This window comes from Trachypithecus francoisi, unplaced genomic scaffold (assembly GCF_009764315.1).
Source record: "Trachypithecus francoisi isolate TF-2019V2 unplaced genomic scaffold, Tfra_2.0 Lachesis_group4, whole genome shotgun sequence".
Classification (NCBI taxonomy): domain Eukaryota; kingdom Metazoa; phylum Chordata; class Mammalia; order Primates; family Cercopithecidae; genus Trachypithecus; species Trachypithecus francoisi.
Window position 1 is genome coordinate 131,673,779 of NW_022681469.1, and position 24,771 is coordinate 131,698,549.

General features: G+C 43.6%; 1 protein-coding gene across 5 annotated transcripts in view; it reads right to left on the bottom strand.

The window, feature by feature from the left end:
• ELMO1 (engulfment and cell motility 1) overlaps positions 1-24,771 on the bottom strand; it is a 586,094-nt gene that overhangs the window by 463,139 nt on the left and 98,184 nt on the right. For 4 of the 5 annotated variants that reach the window (XM_033193626.1, XM_033193625.1, XM_033193622.1 and 1 more), the window contains exon 2: positions 10,413-10,563. In XM_033193626.1, coding sequence (XP_033049517.1) covers positions 10,413-10,490 — 78 coding nt within the window. In that variant the 5' untranslated portion in view covers positions 10,491-10,563. Of the gene's footprint in view, positions 1-10,412; positions 10,564-10,849; positions 11,044-24,771 lie in introns of those variants that run through there. The other variant, XM_033193624.1, reaches the window with a different exon arrangement.

Genomic DNA, 24,771 nt, shown 5'->3' on the forward strand with positions numbered 1-24,771 from the left:
AGAAGGAAGAGGTCCAGAGAGGGTGGCAGCAGCAGATGTGACCAAAACCAGAAAATGCAGACAAGTTTTCTGTGATGACTGATTGGACAACAAAGATAAGGGAGAAAAAAAGAGTCCAAAAGACACATGGTGTCAGCTTGAGCACACTGAGTGTAGTTCACATCTGTCACCAAGAAAAGGAAAACATGAAGAAAAGCAAAACTGTATGGGTTTGAGCCAGGAGGAACAAGGACTGTTTTGAATATGCTGAGTTTGAGGTACAGGAGCCATGCAGATGAGCAAGGCAGAGAGGCAGATGGATGGTTGTTTATATAGGTCAGGGTGGTCAAGGAAGAAATGACAGCCGGAAATTATGAGCATCTCATGATGGTGAGGCTGATCAATCCAAATAGATCACCACCAACTTGTCCCAGAGTAAGGATTCATCCATCATCATTTTGAGATAGTTTGTCTCAAAGTCACTGATTGTCTTTTAATTACAGATGGCTTTGATGGAAAGACACACAAAGATTTTCCTAAAGTCAATTTATAAAATGTAATAATGTATTTAGAATACGTGGTGCAAACGAGGCAAGGAATGTCTTCACCACAGCCATTCCTGTTCACGTATTATTGTCTGTATCAATAGACAGAAAAAGTATAAATATCACTTATTTCCTTTACTCAACAAACACTCCTTTATGAGTTTACCACGTGCAGGCCCTCTGCTGGCGCCAGGGACACACTTGGCCCATGCAGAGCATCACACAGTGATTACAATGCTGACAAGTGGAGCCCTGTGGGATGTTGTAAGTTCTACACAGCAAGCGCCCTCATCCAGTCTGAAGAGTCAGAAAAGGCCTTAGAGAAAGGTCTAAGGAACTTACACTTCATCTGGGATGGAATAAACAGGTGTTAGGCATGCAGAGAACTGAGGAGGGTAATTTCTAGTTAAGAGAAAATCACATTTTTAAAGACTTGGAAGTGGTAATAAATTTGTGTTTGTGAAAGGAGAAAATGTTTGCATATGATGAGAACTCAGACGGTGGTGGTGGGGAACTCCACAGTGGCACTAAGCAAGGCAGTGCACTGGTAAGAGTTGGGGGCAGCCCGGGGCCCCGCCAACCACAGCAAGGACGTCTGGATTCTATTCTAGGTGCAATGGAAGCCAGTACAGAATGTTAGGCCTAGGGGAACGGATTGGAGGGGAAGGAAGAAGCGTGGCCTGGCAGCCAGCTGTGATGCTACTGAAGCCACCTACGGGAAATAAGCTAGAGCAGTGGCAGCTAGGATGGAAAAAGGATGGATGGACTCAAGCCCACTTAGGAGGCTGATTCTACAGGACTTGCTATTTGAGAGGCTGTGGAGAATGTGGGGGTGGGAGTCAAGCATGATGGTGATGCCATTGACCCCTGAATGCATTTGATAGAAGGCTAGGAACAAGAAACTAGAAAAGCACATATTTTATTTGCCAGAGGCTGCTCTCGTTTCCTTGGAGTTCTGGACACACTGCACATTGGTCTATGTACTCCTAAAGTACAAGCTGTCGTGTTCCTGGGTACCCAGAGTTCCTTCTCAGCATTGAAATTCACATATTTAGATACTCTGCCACAATTAACCTGCTGACCTAACAGGAAAATAAGCACAAAGTGTAACATTCACAAAAGGTTCTAGAAATGTCAGCAGTCTCAGTCACGAAGTCTTAAGAAAACATAGTTAATAGGTGTGTTCTGAGTTGCCCAAACTTCTCAGAGTGACAGTGTTGTGGAAGGAAGTAGGACAGAAGAGAACCCCACCAGCAACCACCTACAGAGCAAACTAAAAATCTGCATTTCATCTGCAGAAGGAAAAGGAGAAAGGAAGAGTTCATTCTTGCTCAATTAAACTCAGCTCAGTTAAAGGGAGAGGTATGTTTGCTGTGTTTTTCTTCATAAACACGGCAAATTTTTAAGATTTTATAAGGTTATTATATAGACTCTCTCACTAAAACCAGAAAAGGAAGTACCCCAGTCACTTTATTTTAAAGGAAGTTTAAGAAATAACTGTTACATTACCAAATCCAAAAGTTGCAAAAATTAGATGAAGGATGACTATTCCTCTACCAATATCTTTTCACCTATTATGACAGTATGAAAGCAGTGGTACAGTACCACACAGTCTTTCTTACATCTTTCTCAACTGGAGCAAAATGAGCTCTTAAAGCTATGTTTGTACTCTCTGTAAAGTAAGGAGAGACTAAACATTTTTAGGACCATTTCCCTCATGGAGAAATGGAGGCACTACCTTTAAACGACTCACTAAAAGTTACTGCAGGAGCCAAAGGTAGCTCCTGCAGGGAGAGGGAGAAATTTCAAGGCCTTCACGGCAATGTTTTCAGATGCAGTTCCAACAGCATGAGCATCACCAGGGGAGCTTCACAAAAACAAGGATCCCTGAACCTTGGATCACTATACAATGATCCTCTGTGTATTTTCAACATGTTTCATAAGTGATTCTGATACAGAAGTAAGCTCAGGAGACCCTGACCTAGTCCATTGTCAACAGGAGGAGACTCTTGTCCACCGCCCAAGAGACATTTGGCAATGTCTAAGCCTGGCCAACATGATGAAACCGTGACTCTACTAAAAATACAAAAATTAGCCAGGCATGGTGGCGGGCACCTGTAATCCCAGCTACTTAGGAGGCTGAGGCAGGAGAATTGCTTGAACCCAGGAGACAGAGGTTGCAGTGAGCCAGAATTGCACCATAGAACTCCAGCCGGGGCAATAAGAGCAAAACTCTGCCTCAACAACAAGAATAAAACCAAAAACCTCCCTGGGTTTTAGTGTCATACAGTGCTAGATTCAAATCAGTACCTTCCTAACTGAGTAATCTTGGGCAAGTTAATGAACCTTTGAATAATCATGAAGTAGGGAGCCTAAGTCGATCTTGAAGGCTGTAGTAAGGTGATGAAATACCACGTGCAAGGCCTTCTGCCGCCTGCCACACAGTGTGTGGCGCTGTTATTATTACTACTACTAATGAGCAAAACTCCATGTAAATACAAAAACTCAAATGAGTTTTACTCAATGAGCTTTTCAAAGTCTCATGTAAATCAAATTTATGCATATGGAATTATATCTTAAATATGCAATAGAAATATGGTAGTTGAAAAACTGCAGGCAATCGCACTTACCTAAAACACATGCATCTGTGTTTCTTTTAGGGAACTAACCCTCTCCCAATATACTGGGGTAGGGGAGATGTTACAATTTTTCTGTTTGGAGAATGAGGACCAGTGTTTTATTATTATCTTCACTGTTCAGAATTAAAACCTATTGTAGACACACAGTAATGGAGATCAATGTGATGAACCAAAGGATACCAATGTATGTAAGCCACAGGATGACCTCCAAGAGCTTATAATCTATTTCAAGAGAAGTGAGCACAAGAAAAGAAAAATGTGAATTACGTTATGTGTGAAATGTATTAACTGCAAATAAAAGCTACAGGCAAAGAAAATGGTATAAGAAATTAGAAAGCTGGAGAAAAGACTGCATTATAATGTGATCAGAAAAGGTTTGAGTACAAAGGAGGCTCTCTGCAGTGCTTAGCAAAGCCAGGATTTAAAGCAGTGGACAGCTGGGAGAAGGCAGGGGGCATTAAAGGTGGCATACTTTTAGAAGGAAACGGCAAGAAATGAAAAAAGACCGTGGATGTGCGGGAACAAGCGTCTAAAGGAGCAGCTTCTACAAAATGGAAGAGTACCTGGGAATCACATACAGTGCTTGCAGACCCAACCTTGGTCCGGGGGTAACGCTTATGAAATATACGGAAGGATACAAAGTCACCCTACAGAATCTGACTAAAGTCTCAGAACACCAGAAAGCTCAAGAATCATCCATGTCTATTTTTTAAAACTGATAAACTTTTTTCAAACAGAATCTTTCCCCAAATCATCCACAAATGAAAATGGGACAATACTAAGGTACTGCAGCAGGAGTGAGTGAGGAGTGCCCAGAAGCCCTCGGCAGCCGTCCATCTGCCCCAAGCCATTTGAGAAGCAGAACTAAGGTTGAAAACTATGTATCTCTTCCCATCGCTTTTTTGGGCCTGGATATGCTCACAATCTCTTCTCCAAGCATTTTTCTGATGCACACTTAATAGAGATGATGGATCCCCTCACCTGCTGAGATGGCCCGTGCTGGCTTTTCTTGAACAAAAGTGGAATCTCTCTCCTAGTACAAATAGGATGGAGTTCCTACACTTGGGCCACGAAGAACACATCTAGGCAGGGTGTGGTGGCTAATGGACTGTAATCCCAGCATTTTGGGAGGCTGAGGTGGGAGAATCGTTTAAGTCCAGGAGTTCGAGACCAGCCTGGGCAACATGGCAAAACCCCATCACTACTAAAAATACAAAGATGAGCCAGTCATGGTGGTGCACACCTGTAATCCCAGCTACTCAAGAGGCTGAGGCAGGAGGATCTCTTGAGCCTAGAATTAGAGGTTGCAGTGAGCTCTGACTGAACCCTTGTACTCCAGCCTGGGTGACACAGTGAGACCCTGCATCAAGGAAAAAAAAAAAAAAAAGAACATATCTAACGGTCCCTCCTCTACATGATATAACCTCCAAAAGTTGGTAATACCTGTGAGACTCCTTTCTTCAGGTTAACATATGGGCAGTTGCACTAACCATGTGTCTCTTCTGTAGACAACTGAAGTTAGAGAGGGGAATCATATATCCACCCAACAAAGAAATGAAACTAGTGGTTAGCTGGCAGGCCACGCTGGTGACGGGAACTGTTGTTATGTATGTAGGCAGAGGTGAAACTTAAACATCATGAGTGAACATGGACTCTAAGACAAAAAGTGTCGACAGTGAACACACAGACCAGAGGGCTTAGCACTGAGGCTGGAACTGATCTAGAAAGAAGAGGAACCAGGAAGGAAACAATCCCAGATGAATCAAATAAGGAGGAAGAATCTCAGGCACTGAAGCTAGAGGATGGGAGGGAGAGTTTCAAGAAGATGAGAATGAGCAGCTTTGCCGAGTATAACCGAGAGGATGAGGACAAGCAAGGCACAGGTGCCACCAAAAAGGGGAGCCCTGTAAAGAGGTAAACTGTTGTTCATGCAAAGATTAAAATAAGCACGGAACAACATCGATGGCATACTGGAAACATTTAAATAAGCCTGGAATGGAAAAACAGAGAATAAAATACTACCAAAAGAGAGTTACTAGGTCAAGGGGAGGATTTTCCAAGGTAAGAACAGAAGAGTTCACTGTTGAAGGCAGAGAAGAAGAAAAGAACAAGAGAAGAGAACATGGATGGGACAAAGCTCCAGGTAAGGTGGAAAGGATGGGCTAAAACCTATGTGGAGCATTGGGGATTGAGATAAGCTGAAAGCACTGGAAACAAATTGGGACCACCTCTTCCCTCCTCTGCTGGCAGTAGAAGAAGCAAAACAAAACAGGAAGGCATGAGACAAAGGCATCAGGTAGTCTGTGGTGCCATGCAAATATGCAGGCAGAGAAGTTCTAAGGCAAAGAGAGAAGTGGTGGCTTTCTGGTCTGTGTTTTCCTTGAAAAGCAAGGCCTGAGGGGGCAGGGCAGGGACAGGAAATACTGGAGGCTTGAAGACTTTATGCAGGGAACAGAAAAGCTGCTGCTTAGAAATGGTGAGTAGCCAAGATGGAAAAAAAATCACAGAGTACTAGGGAGCCAGTGAATATTCCACAGCACAAACTGGCTATGTGTCCAGTCGGGACTCCACTTTATTACCAGAGGGTGCCTCCCACTTATCTTTTAATTTTGTCTCCTTCCTAAACATGTAAAAAGTTAGTCAGGGAAAGAATGAGAACAGAGGGCAACTGTTCACATGGAACTGCAGGTGAGAAGGAAAACCAGAGTACCTAATTTTCTAATCCAATGAGAATTTGCTTAAACTAACAGCAATAATGGCTGCCTTTATTAAGGAATCACGCTAAACTATGCAACATGCTACATTCTTTTCACATGTTTTCTTTAATCTTCACAAGGACCATCAAAGGCTCAACAAGGCTAACTGAGACTTTCACAGAAAGCAGGGCTCCAGGACTGCTATGGTCTGAATGTTTGTGTCTCCCCAAAAGTCACCTGTTTGAAACCTGGCTCCTATGGTAGTGGTATAAAAACATGCTTGACAGAGCCTGTTTGCCCCTTCTGCCTGTGGGGAAACATACAAGGCACCATCTATGAGGAACAAGCCCTCATCATACACACATCCACTGTGCCTTGATCTCGACTTCCCAGCCTCCAGAACTGTGAGCAATAAATTTCTGTTGTTCGTAAATTGCCCAGTTTAAGGTACTTTGTTATAACAGCTGAAGGAACTAAAACAAGTGCTCACATCCAGGTTTAAATGTCCTTGGAGCCTATACTTTCCCCTTTTGCCACACTGCCTCTTACTAGATGCTGCTGATCGAAGTGCTTGGGATTCCAGACTCTTGACTGAGAAACAAATACATTATACAGGACATAATAAGTTAACAAGAACAGTGGATGCAGGAGCCTTGATATATCCAAACAAGCATCCTCAGCCTCAAGCGGCCCCCTGAGCTTGAAATTCAACAATACATTGTGAAGGCAAGAGTAGGAGTCAGGAACCAGTGGGCTGGTAATTCTTTTGAGACCTTCCCGTGATACAGCAAAGTCCATGTGTAAGAAGCTCCTGGGGGGTTTTCCTGCTGAGTGGAAACACAGAATTTTCTCCTAAATATTTAGAAAGAAGAGAAACAAGTCCATCATGGGCAGACGTCCCTCTGAAAACTCCAGGCACTGATGGAGGGTGGCTGAGCAGAACTGAGTACCTGATAAGATAATCACTACTCAGGAAGCGCCTCCTCCCAGTGATTCATTCATGAAGTATCTTTTCATTTTAAGGACTGTTCACCAGGCAAGGAGAAACCACACTCAAAGACAGGCAGTTCCCAGTCTAATGACTGCTTCTCAAACTGTGGAAGCCCTTGGATTAGATTCATCTGGTGCTTATCACAGATGCAGAAGAAAGGCCCTGCCCCTGGCCAACAGAATCACGATCTCTGCAGCTGGGGCTGCATTTTGCATAAGGTGGTATATGCATATTGTGTAAGTTCACTGGGTGCTTCTTGTACACACTCAAGGTTGAGGACCACTGGGTTCAGTTGATAGACAAGCACAACACAATGTGGTAAGTGGAGAGGCACCCAAACTTTTGGGAGACAATAGAGCAGCAGTGCTTAACCCAACTTTTGGAAACGGCTTTTAGTGAAACAGCAGCTATCCAGGCTAAGAAGAAGCAAAGAGCTTTCTGAATGAAGCTAACATGCTATGAGAGAGAGAGAGAGGTAGGTTATGTGATCTTTACTGAACAAGGTAGAAGGTAAAGAGAAAACCCAAGTAATGGTCATTTCTTCTACTCTTCATTGCATGTGAAAACACACTTCTAATTCTCATGCCAACTTCTGACTCAATCAAGAAACAACATCTGACAGCAACACTTTCATAAGTCTCATTGTAATTCCAGCAACTGCAGGGCAAGAGTGTGGGTTCCTAACTGTCTGTCTAGGTTTCCATATGTGATTAATAGGAGGCCTACAATTTAAGCAATTGTTTACACTTGTCATCTGTAAAATCAGAATAATCACCAAGAATCAGACAACGCAATATCACGTACCTCTTGATATGATGAGCCAAAAAAGACACATCGCTTCTCTACATTTCTGCCAAAAATACAAAACTCGAATCTGATCAGTAGGATATGTAAGAGAACCCCAAACTGAAGACTTTTTCTAAAATAGCTGTCCTGTACTCTACAAAAATGTCAAGGTCACAAAAGATAAAGACTGAGAAATTTCTAGAGATCAGTGGAGATCAGAGAGACCTGACAATAAACACACTACATGATCCTGGACAGGATATTACACCATAGAGAAAATAAGGCCCCATAGAGGACCTTATTGGGACAACTGATGGAATTTGAATATGGATTACGAACTGTGAATTTGATGATAGCATTATACCACTATTCAATTTATTTCTGGTTTTAGAAATGTACTGTGATTATTATGTAAGGGAATGGTTACAATATTAGGACATACACACTGAGTGTTCAGGGGTGAAGGGGGATGGCGCTTCCAAGGCTCCATCAAATGGTTCCGGAAAAGTAGGTACAGAGTTCTTTGTACTATCCTTGCAATTTTTGTGTGTTTAAAATTGTATCAACATAAAAGTACTTGTCAAAGCTATCAGGCCATGAAAAACAAGGAAAGACTGAGAAATTGTCCAAAATGGAAGGAGACTGAGGAAACATGACAATTGGTATCCCTGGATTGGATCCTCGAACAGAATAAGGACATTAGTGGAAAATCTGGTGAAATCCAAATAAAGTTGGTAGTTATGTTAATGTAATGTACCAACGTCAATTTCTTAGTTTTGACTAATGTAACAAGATTAACATATTAACATGAGGGGAAACTGGAAAAAGGGTATAAATGTAAGCATATACAATCTTTGTAGCTTTCTGTCAATCTAAAATTATTCCAAAATAAACAGATAATTTAAAATATATATATTAAAACACACACATAGCAAAGGCCACCTCCAAAGGCAGAGAACACTACACTAACCTCACAGGTAAGGAGGACTGTCTATTAAGAGCTGCTGTCTTAAAGCAGAGGTTCCCAAACTGCACTGACCATGGCACAATCAAAATTAAATAGTTTACCAGAACCACTAAATTAGAGTCTCTTGGGATGGGACCACTGAAAACAGTTATTTCGGGTAAGTGCCTGGGTAGTTCTGATGAGTACCCGGGCTTGGGCACCAGGTATCCAGCTCAGCACGTCTCAGATTGAACTACGCACAGAGATACCCTGGGGATCTTGTTAAAATGCAGACTCGGGTCAGGAGGTCTGGAATAAGACCAGAGATTCTGCATTTCTAATGTGCTTTCAGGTGATGCCCAAGCATGTGATCCAAAGCCCCACAGACTGAGAAGGGCAATGCAACAACACAGAGGGGACCGAGTGCATGCCACTGCAGGGCATCCAGGACCTCTACACGTGTGTGAGACCAACTTCTATCTCACTGAAGCCATTGGTCTCTTAGGCTGTGGCCAAACCTAATCCAAACTACATTTAGTCTGCACCAAGTATCTCCAAACATTTTCTAAAGGTAAATTTTAACTAGCATCTCAAACCACACATGAAAGCTGATAAGCATCTGTTGCCTGACTCAAAAGTATCCGAAACTATTAGGCATCTCTACTCTTCTCTATTTGTATAGGTTGCTTCTTGAATCACTAGAAAACTACCTCAGAGAGCAGTTAAAATGACAATGATGTGTGGTCTGATGACAGCTTTTTTGACAAAAATCCCAAAAATTTACCCTTTCTTACATTTAAGTTTAAGTTCAGTTAATTCTGATCTGACCCATATAATTCATTTTAATGATTCTTTTGGATTCACACAATTCCATATAACTCTTGCATTGATCTGCCACCAGATAATAAAATCTGAACAGGAAAAAAATTGTAAATCATAATCGTAAAATAGCATAGAGAACATAGAGACTGGAGTTGCCATGGTATTATAATTTTGAAAATGTAGAAGGCCATCTAGAACCCTATATTATATACATTATAAAACCTGTAAGTATATATTAGGTCTCAACCTTGTATTTCTTAAATCATTTGCTCTTGAATGACTACAGTAAAGTGAGGACAAAATGAACCATTCCGAGATAGCCTATAATCAAATAGTGCATGAGAATCACACCATACAATTCTCAAGACTCAAGTTAAAGGATGCCTTTATGGGTCAAACCACTTTTATAAGTCTTCTTGATATTTTTTAATTCGATAAACTTTTGTTGAGTATTTACTTCATGGCAGACAATATGCTAGACACATAGTGAATTTTACACTAAAAATAAAAATTACAATTGGCTGAAATCCAAGACTGAACCCCTCTATACTAATTTCATTATAAAACTATTAATGTAACAAAGTATCAGTGCATTTCGTTGCTTCTGCAAAAAATGAAGAAAAAGGTGATTTTAAAAATTAAGTTTTGTCTTGCCTGTGTTCCAACAATCTGCACATATTCATGTGTCATGGCAAGGCAGGGATGGGACAGCCTCCACTGTGTCAACTGCCCAGGGCCCGATCCACTTGTCCCTCCCACCTCCTTCCCGGCTTCAGACACAAATCCTGCATTGACACAATCCAAGTGGATGCTGGAAGAGTATAAAAACCCCATCCATCACTATTATATGTGCTACAGAGATCAAGCTACATTGCAACTATTACTGCACAGATTTTTCAACACAGCTAGAAGAAGAAAGGGAGAAGAGCGAACTATCCAAAGTCTATGAAAATTCCCATATAGAAAGGAAAACTGAAAATAAACACCCAAGGCTGTCACGTTACTAACCTGATCAATTTCCATGAGTTTGGGGTAGGCGCCCGGCCATTCGATGGCCACCTTGACGATGTCCGCGGGTGGCGGCATTGTAAGCCTCCAAAATGTTCAAAGCCAGTGGGACTGGGGATCCTACAGTGTAAACGGCCACACGTGTCTATACCTAATGAGGAATGACAGAAAAAGAAAGAGAAGTCACTCAGTGCAGACGCAGGGTGAATTCTGCTTCATCACTTCCTGTTTTCATGGTGGTTTGGTACGAAAAACGGCTCCCCTTTGTGCCCGGGTGCTGGAGGTGAGGGGCACAGCCAACGGTACGACGGGCTCCTGAGGAAAGAAGAAAGATGGGGGTGCCCGTGCCAACGCCCTTGAGTCAAAGCCGCCAGGAGACGCTGCCCTGTGGGGCATGGCTTGCGCGAATCTTCAGTGGAAAGAAAGCTGTTCCTTACCACTGAGTTCTGCTCTGAATGGTGCCCAGGGTCTGAATGAGCCAGGCTCACTCTCTGTCCAGACATGCATGTAAACGTCTGGCGCTCAACAGTCTCCGGAAGGACAGATTGACCAGGAAGTCATGGTCAGGAAGCAGTGTTTCTTTAAAGTGTTTTCTGCGTGTCACAAATAGATCTCCGCAATATAGCAACCAGGATATCATGAAGGAGAAACACCCTGAGAGCACACACACATGCACACTCATACTCCCTCCCCAAGGTCAGTTCCCACAATGCACCTTCGGTGGGGGGGAGGGGGGCGGGGCAGAAAATGTACAAATGTGGATTGGATGGCATTCAGAACAGACTCTGATTTCTCACTTGAATGAATCATGCTTCTTACACAAAGGAGGCAACCATTATCCTCTGCGGCCTCTTCCCAGGCTAGCCCATTTTTTGGTTTTTTTGTTGTTGTTGTTTTTTTGAGACACAGTCTGGTTCTGTTGCCCAGTGGCACAATTTTGGCCCACTGCAAAATTCAAGCAATTCTCCTGCCTCAGCCTCTTGAGTAGCTAGGGTAACAGGGGCCCACCACCATGCCTGGCTAATTTTTGTATGTTTAGTAGAGACAGGGTTTCGCCATGTTGGCCAGGCTGGTCTTGAACTCTGGGTGATCTGCCCACCTCGGCCTCCCAAAGTGCTGGGATTACAGGTGTGAGCCACCTGGCCTCGCCCCATTTCTTTTTAAAGTTAGTTTTTTTTGTTAACAATCATGTGATACAAACTTGTATGTTTGTGTGTACAAAGATGTACAGTGTAGAGTCTCTTCTCCCAGTGTCACCCGCCGACCCAATATCTGCTTTCACTCCTTATCCTTCCAGTTATCCAAAGTCATTAGGTATCCCTCCAGAATTTCTTCAAGTATAGAAGGCAAATACAAAAATACATTATTGCATTTCCACTTTCTTTATATAAAAGGCAGCATTTTTTTTTTTTTTTTTTTTTTTTTTGAGACAGTCTCCCTCTATTGCCCAGGCTGGAGTATAGGGGCATGATCTTGACTCAAGACAACCTCCACCTCCCAAATTTAAGCGATTCTCCCGTCTCAGTCTCCCAAGTAGCTGGGATTACAGGCGCACACCACCACACATGGCTGATTTTTGTATTTTTAGTAGAGATAGCATTTCACCATGTTGGCCAGGCTGATCTCAAACTACTGACCTCAGGTGATCCACCCTCCTCAGCCTCCCAAAGTGCTGGGATTGCAGGCGTGAGCCATCGTGCCTGGCCAAAAGGGAGCATTCTTTTTGTTTCTTTGAGTATATTTTCTAAATCCTTCTATGTTAGTACAAAGAGAGCATCCTGATTCTTTTTACAGTTACACAGTAGTTCATTGTGTGGATGTGTCCTAGTTGATGAACCAGTCCCCTGCTGTGGACCATTGGGTGATTTCTCAAGTTTACTTATCATAAACCAAACTATGATCCATAAACGTATGTCTAACTAATTTTGCACATATGCAGGTACATCCTTACAATAGATTCACAGAAGCAAAACTGCTGGGTCAAAGCACAGATACAGTTAATATTGATAGCCATTTCCAAATTTCTCTCCATTGGACTTGTATGATGTTGCCTATTTATACCCAGCCTCACCAACAGAATGAATTTTTGCAAACCTGACAGGTTGAAAAATAAAATCTTAATGTATTTTTAAATTCTATTTCTCTTATTGTGAGGTTGAACATAAAGAGTAAAAGACACATGCTCCCTCTTTGTGAACAGTCCAAACCTTTGCCTCTTTTCTATTGGGTTCTCTTGTCTTTTTTGAGAAATCGGTATCTGTAATGAAGATCTTAAACATGTGCATTTGGTCCTTTATCAGACCAGAGTAAGCCTTGTCAGTTACTATCCCAGATCTCAGCAGTAGCTGGACATGACTGAGACGACAGAGATAGCAGAGTTAATAGAATCCTCACCACCACCAGCAGTTACATAAATAACTAACTTCAGTGCAGCTGACAAGTAAAGGAAATGAACCAAAACAAAACCGCTACTCCTTTGACCAAAGACGATTAGGGAAGCCTGCTGAGAAGCTAATCAGTGGTAACCAGCAAGAGCAAATCTACAAAGCACTGGTTTAGTCACTCATTCAACAAATAATTATTGAGCCTCTGCTCAGTGCCAGGTCTATTCCCCGTGCTGGGGGTATAGAGCAACAAATCTGGGAGTTAGCAACAAAGGATATGAAGAAAAATCAAGCAGGGAAGGAAACTGAAGCCTGTGCCTCTGCCAGTGTGGGAGGGGCAGGAATACAATTTTAAACAGGAAAATCAGGGAAAGTTTCACAGAGAAGGCAGTAAAGACATCTGAGGACAGATGTGGTGATTCACGCCTGTAATCTCAGCACTTTGAGACACTGAGGCGGGTGGATCACTTGTGGTCAGGAGTTCAAGACCAGCCTGGCCAACATGGTGAAACCTCATCTCTAAAAAAAATACAAAAATTAGCCAGGCGTGGTGGTGCTTGTAATCCCAGCTACTCGGGAGACTGTGGCAAGAGAATCGTTTGAACCCAGAAGGCAGAGGTTGCAAGGGGGCGAGATCGCACCACTGCACACGAGCTTGGGCAACAGACCGAGACTCTGTCTCAAAAAAAAAAAAAAAAAAGACATCTGAGAGGTGAGGATGGGAGACCTGTGGACATCTGGAGAAATCAGGTTCTAGGCAAAACAACGGCAAGAGCAAAGGCCCCAAGGGAGGAGCATGCCCTGTTATGTTCCTGAAACAGGGTACTTGCTGAAGTGAAGGGCAAGAATAGGAAGAGAATGTGTTCAGAGAATGGTGGGGTTATCCTTGGTAGGTTCAGTTTACCATACTCCTGACCTCCTGGACAACTTCCACCACACCTCTTGGTTTGTGACTTCTAAAGAAGGAAGCTGTGTGTCCCTGCACACCTATTCAGAGTGTAAATCAGCACAGCCTTCCAGAGGGCCTTTGGCAAACTATACGAAAAGCCTTAAAATTTTGCATCCTCTTTGAGTAATTTCAATTTCCTAGAATGTTATCCTCAAGAAATAATTATTAACCACAGCAATGCCAATTTCTGCTTTGTTTATAATTCTCGAAACTTGAAAACAATTGAATATTTGACAATGGGGACTTGTTAAGTAATTACAGTGTCTGCTATGTGCAAATGCAAGCAAACAATCTGTACTCCCAACTTCCTCTCCATAGTCTGTATGCTCTTTGAATACTTGAGAGCTCTAAGAACAATGCATTATATCTGTGCTACATTACTTCAATTCAAGATCCAAGTTCAATTACATACCCTAGAATAAGAATTAAGAAAGCAGGCTCTAATGTGCAAAGAGACTCTGTGTGAATTTTAGGTAACACTATTCAAAAGAAAGCATTCACCATCTTGGGGCTTAAGACAGTAAATAATAAAAATAAGAATGCATTTTAAGCACCTTGCCCCCACCTGTTCATAAAATCATCTAGAATTACAGCAAAAGAGGTCATCTAACCTTTTAGGAATCAAAGGCCACGCTTGTTTTTCTACCTTTTTAACTGGTATTTATTTCTCAAAGGCCGTTCAGGAAAAACCCGTTGAACAGGTGAGAACACAATAACGTTGGCTCCAGTGGAGAGTCAGAGGGGAGCTGTACACAAAGCAGCCACTGAGAAAGCAAAGGAGCAAGGAGGCTTCCCCTTGGGAATTCATTTAACCAAGCTCAATTAGACCTCACCAGTTTTCCCCAACATTAACAAACCACAAGGGAAAGGGAGGGGGACACAGCAAGGCTACTCTGGGGGTACAGCCAGGTGCACAGTTGCAAAATGGATGATCTAGTTCACATTTTATCATCAGAAGTGCACACCTTATCCTCTTACATTTATATCTTCACTAGGAAACAGCACCTAAGGCTTCTATATGTAATCAGTGTTACTTCTGATGAAATTTAGGGAAGAAAGGTTCTAGCCTGGGCTTTCTCATTCCTGGCACAATTAGCAGCTGGGGCCATACTTCCTTGCTGTAGGAGCTGCCCTGAGCATTGCAAGATGGCTGGCAGCATCCCTGGCCTCTGCCCTCTAGAGGTCAACAGGCCCTTCCCCTCAGTCTCGACAAATGTTCACGTGTTGTAGAAGGGACCCGGTGGGAGGTAACTAAATTACAGGGGAAGTTTCCCCCATACTGTTCTTATGGTAGTAAATAAGTCTCACGAGATCTAATGGTTTTACAAGGCGAACACCCTCTCGCTTGGTTCTCATTCTCTCGTCTGCTGCCATGTAAGAGCCTTCTGCCATGATTGTGATGCCCCTTCATCCACATGAAACTGTGAGTCCATTAAACCCCTTTCTTTATAAATTACCCAGTCTCTGGTATGTCTTTATTAGCAGCATGCAAACGGACTAATAGGTGGCAAGCTAGCAAATCCTCTAGGCGGATTACTGACGATCAGGGCAACCCATCCCATCCTTGAACTGGACACAAGGCACACGGTCTCATCGGGCTTTCCAGGAAAGATCAACGCACAAGCCCAACTCTTCGTGAGACATAACTGAGAAGGAAATACATTCTAAAATCTTCAGCCAACAAAGTGAGCGTCCTGGTGTCCTATGTTTCCCCTAGCACAACTCTGGGGTTACCAGACTCCCTCTGTCAACTTCTCCCCACTACATCTGGAGTACTCCAAGGGCAAAGTCCACATCACATTCAGTTACAGATTCAGGGCCACAGTAGGCAGGCATTTTAATACATGGGTGTTGTATGAATGCATCCCCTCCTCAATGAACATCTCATTAGAGCTACCAGCAGTACAACTGGGCCTAGTGTTGTCAAAATTACCAAAGTAGATAACCTAGTATTACTTAAATTGCCCAGTAAAATACAAGTTACAAGAAGTTGTGTAGACAGCCGGGTATAATAATGCTTATAAAAACTAAAATTTAAGAACCATTAAAGGGAGAAACAAAAGGGAAGTCTAGGCAGGTGGCTAGACATTCTAATCATTATGCCTTCCAAAGTCACTATCAAATCCCAGGGGGTGGGTAAAGAATGGGCAGAGAATGCTATACTGTTCCTGCTTGCCTGCTGGCTTGACTTTATTCCATTCCAAAAATATGAGAATTGTTCCGTGTTTAATACTAAGATTCTATCACCTCGATATGCACGTTAAATGGCATGTTTATAGTTGAGTGAATTAAATGAGAAAGAGGAATCACTTCTTCTTCTAAAGTTAGGTACTGAAGTCTGCATAGCAGTTAACATCTGACTCTATCACCCATGAACAAGCCCACTCTTCTACTAAATGTCTCCCTAGCTTTGGGTGGCATTTTGAAGACAACGGAGAGAAATCGCTTTGACTCCCACCTAGAAACTCATCTCTCTACACATTGTTCTATGCCCAAAGTTCAACACACCTCTTGCTGTAGTCTCTTAAAGATGTTACATGTCTACAGGTTTTTCCATACAGCATAATTAATTCTTTGGGTTCCACAAAGCTCCCAAATATCTGATCACTTTTGTTTTTTCTGAATTTCCCATTTGGTTTTAGTTTTGGGTGCCTGCAATGGCTCTGAACCCTTTAATGCTCTTTCTAGTCTTTCTGTTGCACAGTGAACCCTACTGAGAAAAAAATTAAGCCTGTAAGGCCATTCCTGCAGAAGCTGTATGTTGGGGAAACGAACACACTTGCCCTGGTGAACCGTCTGTCCCCTCCCCCACTGCACTCAGAAGCCCAACAGATGGGCCAGTGGAGGCCAGGGCAGATCAATGGGTGATAAACACCAAACAGCTGGAGAAACGATCTGCTTCCACTCCTCAGCCCCTTCCTTCCTCCCCAGGAAAGCTGTCCTCTGCCCCGCTAACAGTCATTATCCACTGATGATGGATAATGGGTTTATAATGATGATGGGGATAGTGGGAAGGGAGCTGTTCATCTCACATTTTTAATGTTGAGTTGTCTCTGATAGAAAAAGACATAAACCACATTTTCCCCTTGCATTAGGTTAGGCAGAAAGGGAAAGGGCTTCAGGAGGCGCATCCACTGAAAGCAGCCTTCCCTCTTGGTCCTGCTGTCTTCCTAGAGCCCTCTACTCTTCACTATTTTTTTTTTTTTTTTTTTTTGAGACAAAGTCTCACTCTATCGCCCAGGCTGGAGTGCAGTGGCGCAATCTCAGCTCACTGCAACCTCCGCTCCCCGGGTTCAAGCAATTCTCCTGCCTCAGCCTCCCGAGTAGTTGAGATTACAAGCAGGCACCACCCTGCCCAGCTAATTTTTGTATTTTTAGTAGAGACGGGGTTTCACCATGTTGGCCAAGCTGGTCTCGAACTCCTGACCTCAGGTGATTCACCTGCCTCGGCCTTCCAAAGTACTGGGATCACAGGCATGAGCCACCGCACCCAGCCTAGTCTTCACTTTTGACAACACTGCCCTGCATGGTACACTGAACCTCAGCAGGGGCCACTGAAAGAGGCTTTGGGTAAAAGTTTTGCTCTTCTCTTCTTTGTGCTACCATCCTTCTTATGCCAAACAGACTGAAATTCTCAATACCTTTGGTGTTTAGGTCAAAGAATACATGAAGCCAATGGTGCTGTCAGTTGACATTCAGGATGTTACGAGCGTCCAGGTTTGCTGAAGCCAGTCTCTGTTTCCCATGCGAGCAGCAGTGGTGGGCACATGTCCCCCAACCTGCCCTATACTGGAGGGTCTGGATGGATGGGTACATGGTGCGGGTGTCATTTCAGGTTCCTGTATCAGGGACCTGACGGCCATTCTGAAAACAGCCCGGGGCCAAAGAGGAAGTTTGCAGCTTCAGAAATGAGGGAACACGGTGTGTTCAGAACAGAACATACAAGCACTCAGCAGAAAGAGAATAAACAGAGAATGGAATCGCGTGTGAGGCTCAGTATTTCATTTTCTGTATACGCTGTTGACAAAAGCCATGTATGCTAATCTTAGCAACAATTCAGCCCATTGATTTGACAGGTGGGGAAATGTGCTATTAGCTACGGTTGGCTTGCAACATAATGGAAACTTGCAGAGAAAAATCTTTGCTTTCCCAGTGTCTGGCATTGACATCATGAAGGCTAGGGGACAGCTGCCAGAAGGAGTGGCGGGCAGGAGCCCAGAGCAGGCATGCGGCCGGGCACCGTAGACACACACTTTACTCACTCTTCTTCACGGCCCTGACTGACAGGTGTTATTTGCAGTAAATTAATGAAGATACTAAATATTAGCTAGTTTAAATGACTTCCTTCAAATCCTTAAACCCTCTCAGGGCGATAGACGCCTCTTCAGTATGAGAACTGTTAAAGGTGAATTGTGTCCCCCCTCAAAATTTGTATGTTCAAATCCTAACCCCCAGTACCTCAGAATGTGGCTGTATTTGGAGACCGGACCCTGAAAGTAATAAGGTAAAATGAAAAATGAGGTCTTCAGGCCGGGCCTTAACACCGTGTGTTTGTCTGTTATCCTTATAAGAGGAATAAATCTGAACGCAGGAGGTACAGAAGGAAGACCATCTGAGGACACAGGGAGAAGACAGCCATCTGTCAGCCAAGGAGAAAGCCCTCAGAAGGAACCAACACGGATAACACCTTAATCTCTGACTTCCAGCTTCCAGAACAGTGAGAAAACCCTTTTCTGTTAGTTAAGCTCCCCCCACTCTGGTACTTTTTAATGGCAGCCCTAGCAATCTAATAAACCACCAAAGACAGAATGCATCAAAGAAGAGCCTGATGATTTGATACGAAGAAGCTTAAAAACTTCTGAATTCCAAAAACCTTCATAAAAATTGAGACAGTGCTCGCTTCAGCAGCATATATACTAAAACTGGAACAACAGAGAGGATTAGTGTGACCCCTGTGTAATTTTTATCTATTAAAGTATTTATTTTGAAAATTTAAAGACGAATAACAATCTGAAAAAAAAATTGCAATAAACGTGATCCAACCTAGTATAAACACTCTTAATAAGGATCTCATAAATTTATTTCTTTTTTTTTTTTGAGACGGAGTCTCGCTGTCGCCCAGGCTGGAGTGCAGTGGCCGGATCTCAGCTCACTGCAAGCTCCGCCTCCCGGGTTTACGCCATTCTCTCGCCTCAGCCTCCCGAGTAGCTGGGACTACAGGCGCCCGCCATCTCGCCCGGCTAATTTTTTGTATTTTTTTAGTAGAGACGGGGTTTCACCGTGTTAGCCAGGATGGTCTCGATCTCCTGACCTCGTGATCCGCCCGTCTCGGCCTCCCAAAGTGCTGGGATTACAGGCTTGAGCCACCGCGCACGGCCTCATAAATTTATTTCTTAGCTGGGCACAGTCGCTCGCGCCTGTAACCCTAGCACTTTGTGGGGACGAGGCGGGGGGATCACTCGAGGCCAAGAGTTCTTGCTCTGCTGGGGATGAAGCTGAAGTTGCAGCCATGCTCCATGGGGAAAGTCATCCGCAACACGAAAGAATGAGGCAAGGAGAAGCTAAGACAAGTCAAGAGGAAAACATTCAAAAGGGAACAAGGACAGGATGCCTAGCTATGTTCAGTTTCCGTCGAGTTTCCTAACACTTTTCCTTCAGTTCTCTGAAGTACCCTAATATCCTCCCTAGACAAACTAATACATTCCTCATTATGCTAAGTAAGCTTGAGTTCAGTTTCTGTCACTTACAATTGAAAAACTCCTAATACATCAACCTAACCATATCTGTTTACTGCCCTGAGTGCCAAACTTGTCATTAAATGACTGGAAGGCAAAACAGACTGAAGTTACACACTCTAACCTTGCAATCAAGAGGAAATGATCTTTCACTCCCCAATTCTAGAGCTTCATATAGCTGCAAGTCCACATCTGTGACCTAGCGCTCAGCACCTAGGGGCTGCCTTTCCTCTGTGGGACTGCTACCAGAAGTCACACATGGACTGCACTAGTTTTACTCTGGCATTTCCCACACAGCACCGCTTCTCTGAGTTATTTATAAACGCAATGCAAAAAGAGGATTCTTGGAAAACACGGAACGGAATAATATCTAATAACTAGTTCATGTACTATATACTTTCCAAGACAATTTTATGAATTAGGTACCATTACCAGCCTGTTTCACAGACAAGCAAACCAAGATGTAAAGACATTAGGTATCTTGCCCAAAGTCTCACATCCACATATGGAACCCAGCCAGAATATAATCTACATGTCTGATTTGATAAGCTCATGTTTATAACAACTATGCCATTTTCTTTTAATAGAGACGACGTCTCACTATGTTACCGGGTCTTGAACTCCTGAACTTAAGCGATACTTCTTGCTGCAGCCTCCCAAAGTACTGGGATTGCAGGCTAAGCTGGGCTCTATGCCATTCTTTTGAAATAGTTTCCCTTACTGCAGGACTTCTCAGGGACTTTAATGTAACACGTGTTCTGTGAAATGTCCATATGCAATCTACAATATTTCCCAAATGTATCTGTCCAGGAAACTTTTTTTTTAATAAAATATCTTGTGGCACAGCGTTCTCATAAGCCGTACTTGGAGACTATTTGCCTCCTCGGCTGCTCAGAAAGAAAGAGAATCACTGAATAGACTTAGCCAGGAATGTAATGGAAAGTGGCAGAGAAAACTTTCCGTTAGTCCCGTATTGAATTATCATCACCTGCATCTATGGGCTTGTCTCCAGGAAAGTAGCCCAATTCTTTTGAGTAACTCTTTCCAACTCACAGAGAACACTAAAAATTCTACTAACTGCAGCTTCTACTGTGCAAAGCAACAGAATGATAAATAGTAAAAAGAAACAGAATACTTGCATTTGTAATCATTTGAACATCTCATTTCCTGCTTTACATCTGGAGATGGTGACTTGGGACCTGTAGGATATAAACCTTTTCAGCCTGCATCCAGGTACCACCGGTGCATCTTCCCCCACCCAACGAGTCCCTGCTCCCCAAACCCCACGCACTTGCAATGGTTTTGTGCGTGTTTGGAAAACTGGTTCTACCTTAAGACTGTCACTGATCAATTTGCGGCGGCTGCCGGTGGCACTGCGTGAAGAAGGAACCCCCAGACTAAATCAGGATCATCCTCCAGCTAGCTATGGTCTGGGTGAAGGACTAGAGAACTTGAGACAAATGTTTGCAGTATCTCTTCCCAATTCATAAATGGCTTGCCATTTCCTGAGCCTGCCAAGGTCCTCTGTGTCCAGAATTGGTGGGTTCTTGGTCTCGCTGACTTCAAAAATGAAGCCGCACACCCTCGCGGTCAGTGTTATAGTTCTTAAAGATGTTATTTCCAGAGTTTGTTCCTTCAGCTGTTCAGATGTGTCTGGAGTTTCTTCCTTCTGGTGGGTTCGCGGTCTTGCTGGCTTCGGGAGTGAAGCTGCACACCTTCCCCGTGACTGCTATAGCTCTTAAAGGTGGCACGTCCAGAGTTCTTCTTTCCTCCAGTGGTCTCGGTGGCTTCAGGAGAGAAGCTGCAGACCTTCACCGTGAGTATCACAGCCTATAGAAGCAGTGCGAACCCAAACAGCGAGCAGCGGCAAGATTTACTGTAAAGAGCAAAAGACTAACACCTCCATACAGCAAAATGGGACCCCAGTTGCAGCTGCTAACGCGCGTGGCCTGCTTTTATTCCCTTATCTGGCCCCACCCACATCCTGCTGATCGGTCCCTTTTACAGAGAGCTGATTGGTCCATTTTACAGAGCTCTGATTGGTCCATTTTACAGAAAGCTGATTGGTCCGTTTTGACAGTGCTGATTGGTGCATTTACAATCCTTTAGCTGGACTCAAAAGTTCTCCAAGTAACCACTCGACCCAGAAGCCCAGCCGGCTTCACCTCTGGCTTTCACCCTGTCTTTGTTCATAATGTTCTCTCTACCTCCAATGTCCTTTCCTTCCTTTGGGTCTGCTTCAAAAATTCCCACCTAGATTTAAATGCCTATCTCACGTGCCAGCTCCTATTAAAGATTTCCCTTACCTCACAGCCTCCCATGCTAGAAGTAACTGCCCTGAATCTGTCTTCTTAGGTGGTTACAATGACTTACCAGAGCACTTTTCCACACCTTATCTTATTTGTTTATATGAGTTCCCTGAGGGTAGGCCTCATATGTTATTCATCTCTGTTGCTCCAGACCTGATCAGACAGCATGGTAAAGAGCAGCTCAATATTTTTCAGACAAGTGAATTAATAAATGAACCACTCCTTCCTTAAAACCAAATTCAGAGATTAAAATTACAAATGTGAAGGATTACTCAAGCCAGTGATGCATTTTTAAAATCCAGAATTCCTTGCACAGAAAACCTTCCGGCATTTCTTCAAGCAGCAGCTATTCATTTGTTCCCACTGGACAGAAATAGAAAGGGAGCTGCTGAGAGGTGAGAGCACGGTCTACTCCAGATTCCTTTTCCTCCTGGAAAAAATCTTTCAAAAACAGGATGAGACCTGAGCTGAGCCACTCACTCTCTTCCCTTCACTCCAAGCTCTCTTGCACTTTGGGAATCTGCATTTCAACTGGAAAGTTCATCATTTTGCAAACTAATGCACACACTTCCTCCCTTGTTCTGGTTTTCTGGATATTTGCTTTTCAAATTCCTTTTCAGCTGTTGTAATGCCAGTGGCTGCTCCCTTCCTCCCAGCAAGCCCTGTCACTCCGTGATGTGTGCACAGTCCCCAGTGGAGGAGGCAAGGCTCGAGCTCAGTTCCCTATCGCAGAACCCAGACTCGAGGTCACAGGAAGTGCTGGAGCATTTCCATCATCCTGTGAGCCAAACATTCAAAGTTTCCAAATCTGCTGATCAAAAAACAATATGTGAAACTTCTTTCTCCAGCCCTCTCTCCAGCAACAGCAGAGCTCTAACTGCTACTCCTAAGAAATGTGATTGCATCATATTATCAGTGAAGGCCCCTGCAGAACTCTGGGCTGTGCCTCCACTGGGTTTCACCTGACAACCCTCATACACAGAATTAGTCATTCTGATGCATAATGCAATGCCGCATGGCTGCCTCACACAGAATACCATTAGGCTCGGCCTTTTTCTCCCGGGCTAGGGTCCTTATTCCCAGAAGAGCACAGACTTGTATGAGGTCTCTGGGGTCAGTTGTTGGCCTGGGTGTTAATCCTGGTTCACTCACATTGAAAACGCTGTGACTCAGGCCGGGCACGGTGGCTCACATCTATAATCCCAGCACTTTGGGAGGCTGAGATGGGCAGATGACCTGAGGTCGGGAGTTTGAGACCAGCCTGACCAACATGGAGAAACCCTGTCTCTACTAAAACTACAAAATTAGCCGGGCGTAGTGGCACATGCCTGTAATCCCAGCTACTAGGGAGGATGAGGCAGGAGAATCGCTTGAACCTGGGGGGCAGAGGTTGCGGTAAGCCGAGATCGTGCCATTGCACTCCAGCCTGGGCAACAAGAGCTAAACTCCGTCTCAAAAAAAAAAAAAAACAAAATAGAAAACGCTGTGACTCTGGACAAGTTACACAACATGCTGACCCTCTCAGTATCCTCATCTGTGAAACTGGAATGACAGTGGTACCTTTCTCATAGGATTATTATGAAGATAAATTATCTATAAAGCAATTAGAGTAGTGCCTGACCTGGTATTATTATTTGCCAGACATGGGGTAGCTGGATACATAAAACTGAGGAAACACATCTGTAGTCCAGTCTCATGAAACATACACAAGCCACACTGCATGAGAATTCCTTTTGCTGTAAACATCATAACCGAATTGGACAAACAGCTATGGTACTAGAAAGGAAATAATAACTTCGCCTTAAGTTCAGGGAGTTTTTTAGATTTGAAGTTTCGAGGGCGTACAAAAGATTCCAGGTGAATGATTGTGCTGACAGAAATGGGAGAGGGGAAAGTCAGGGTAAGACTCTGGAAGGATTGACCTACATTGCAAAGGCAGGAAGTCACAGAGAATTGCCTGAGCAGATGCCCTCATGGAAAATAAGAGAACTATTTTCTCTCCTGACCACAGGTCAAGTCCTCTAGGAAAGTTCTCTGAGTACACGAAGGTGACAGGGATTCAACTTGTTCTAAATCCTTTCTCCCCAAGGAGAACCGGATGTCATCTTGAGTTATGAGGCAGCTGAGTGCTTTAAGAGGGCCTACAGGGGAGCCTCTGCACAGAGGGGGATCTGCTCCCCTATTACTGCACAACTTCCCCAACTGTATGTTCTTCCAGCCTTGCAGAGTGACATCTATCCTTTTCTGTCTGACCCTCCCAGCAAATAGACAGAGGGTAGTGTGGGGCTAAGAAAACAATCAATACCCCAAAATATGGAGCTTTGACATGCTGAGTACTCTGAATAAAGAAGACTGGAAGGTGTCAGAACCAAGGCCTCTCTGACCTCTACTGCTCTCCTTTCTCCCATCTCTCTTTCACCCCTGAAGCAACTCATAAAAAACAAAATTCCATGGTGTCTATGTGCCACATTTTCTTAATCCAGTCTATCATTGATGGGCATTTGGGTTGGTTCCAAGTCTTTTTTATTGTGAATAGTGCTGCAATAAACATACATGTGCATGTGTCTTTATAGTAGATTGATTTATAATCCTTTGGGTATATACCCAGTAATGGGTATATACCATTTCTGGCTCCAGATCCTTGACGAATCACCACACTGTCTTCCACAGTGGTTGAACTAATTTACACTCCCACCAATAGTGTAAAAGTGTTCCTATTTCTCCAAAGGATGAGTTCATGTTGTTTGCAGGGACATGGAAGAAGATGGAAACCATTATTCTCAGCAAACTAACACAGGAACAGAAAGCCAAACACCGCATGTTCTCACTCATAAGTGGGAGATGAACAATGAGAACACATGGACACAGGGAGGGGAACATCACACACCAGGGCCTGTGTGATAGGGCAGGGATGGCATTAGGATAAATACCTAACATAGATAAGGGGTTGATGGGAGCAGCACACCACCATGGCACGTGTAT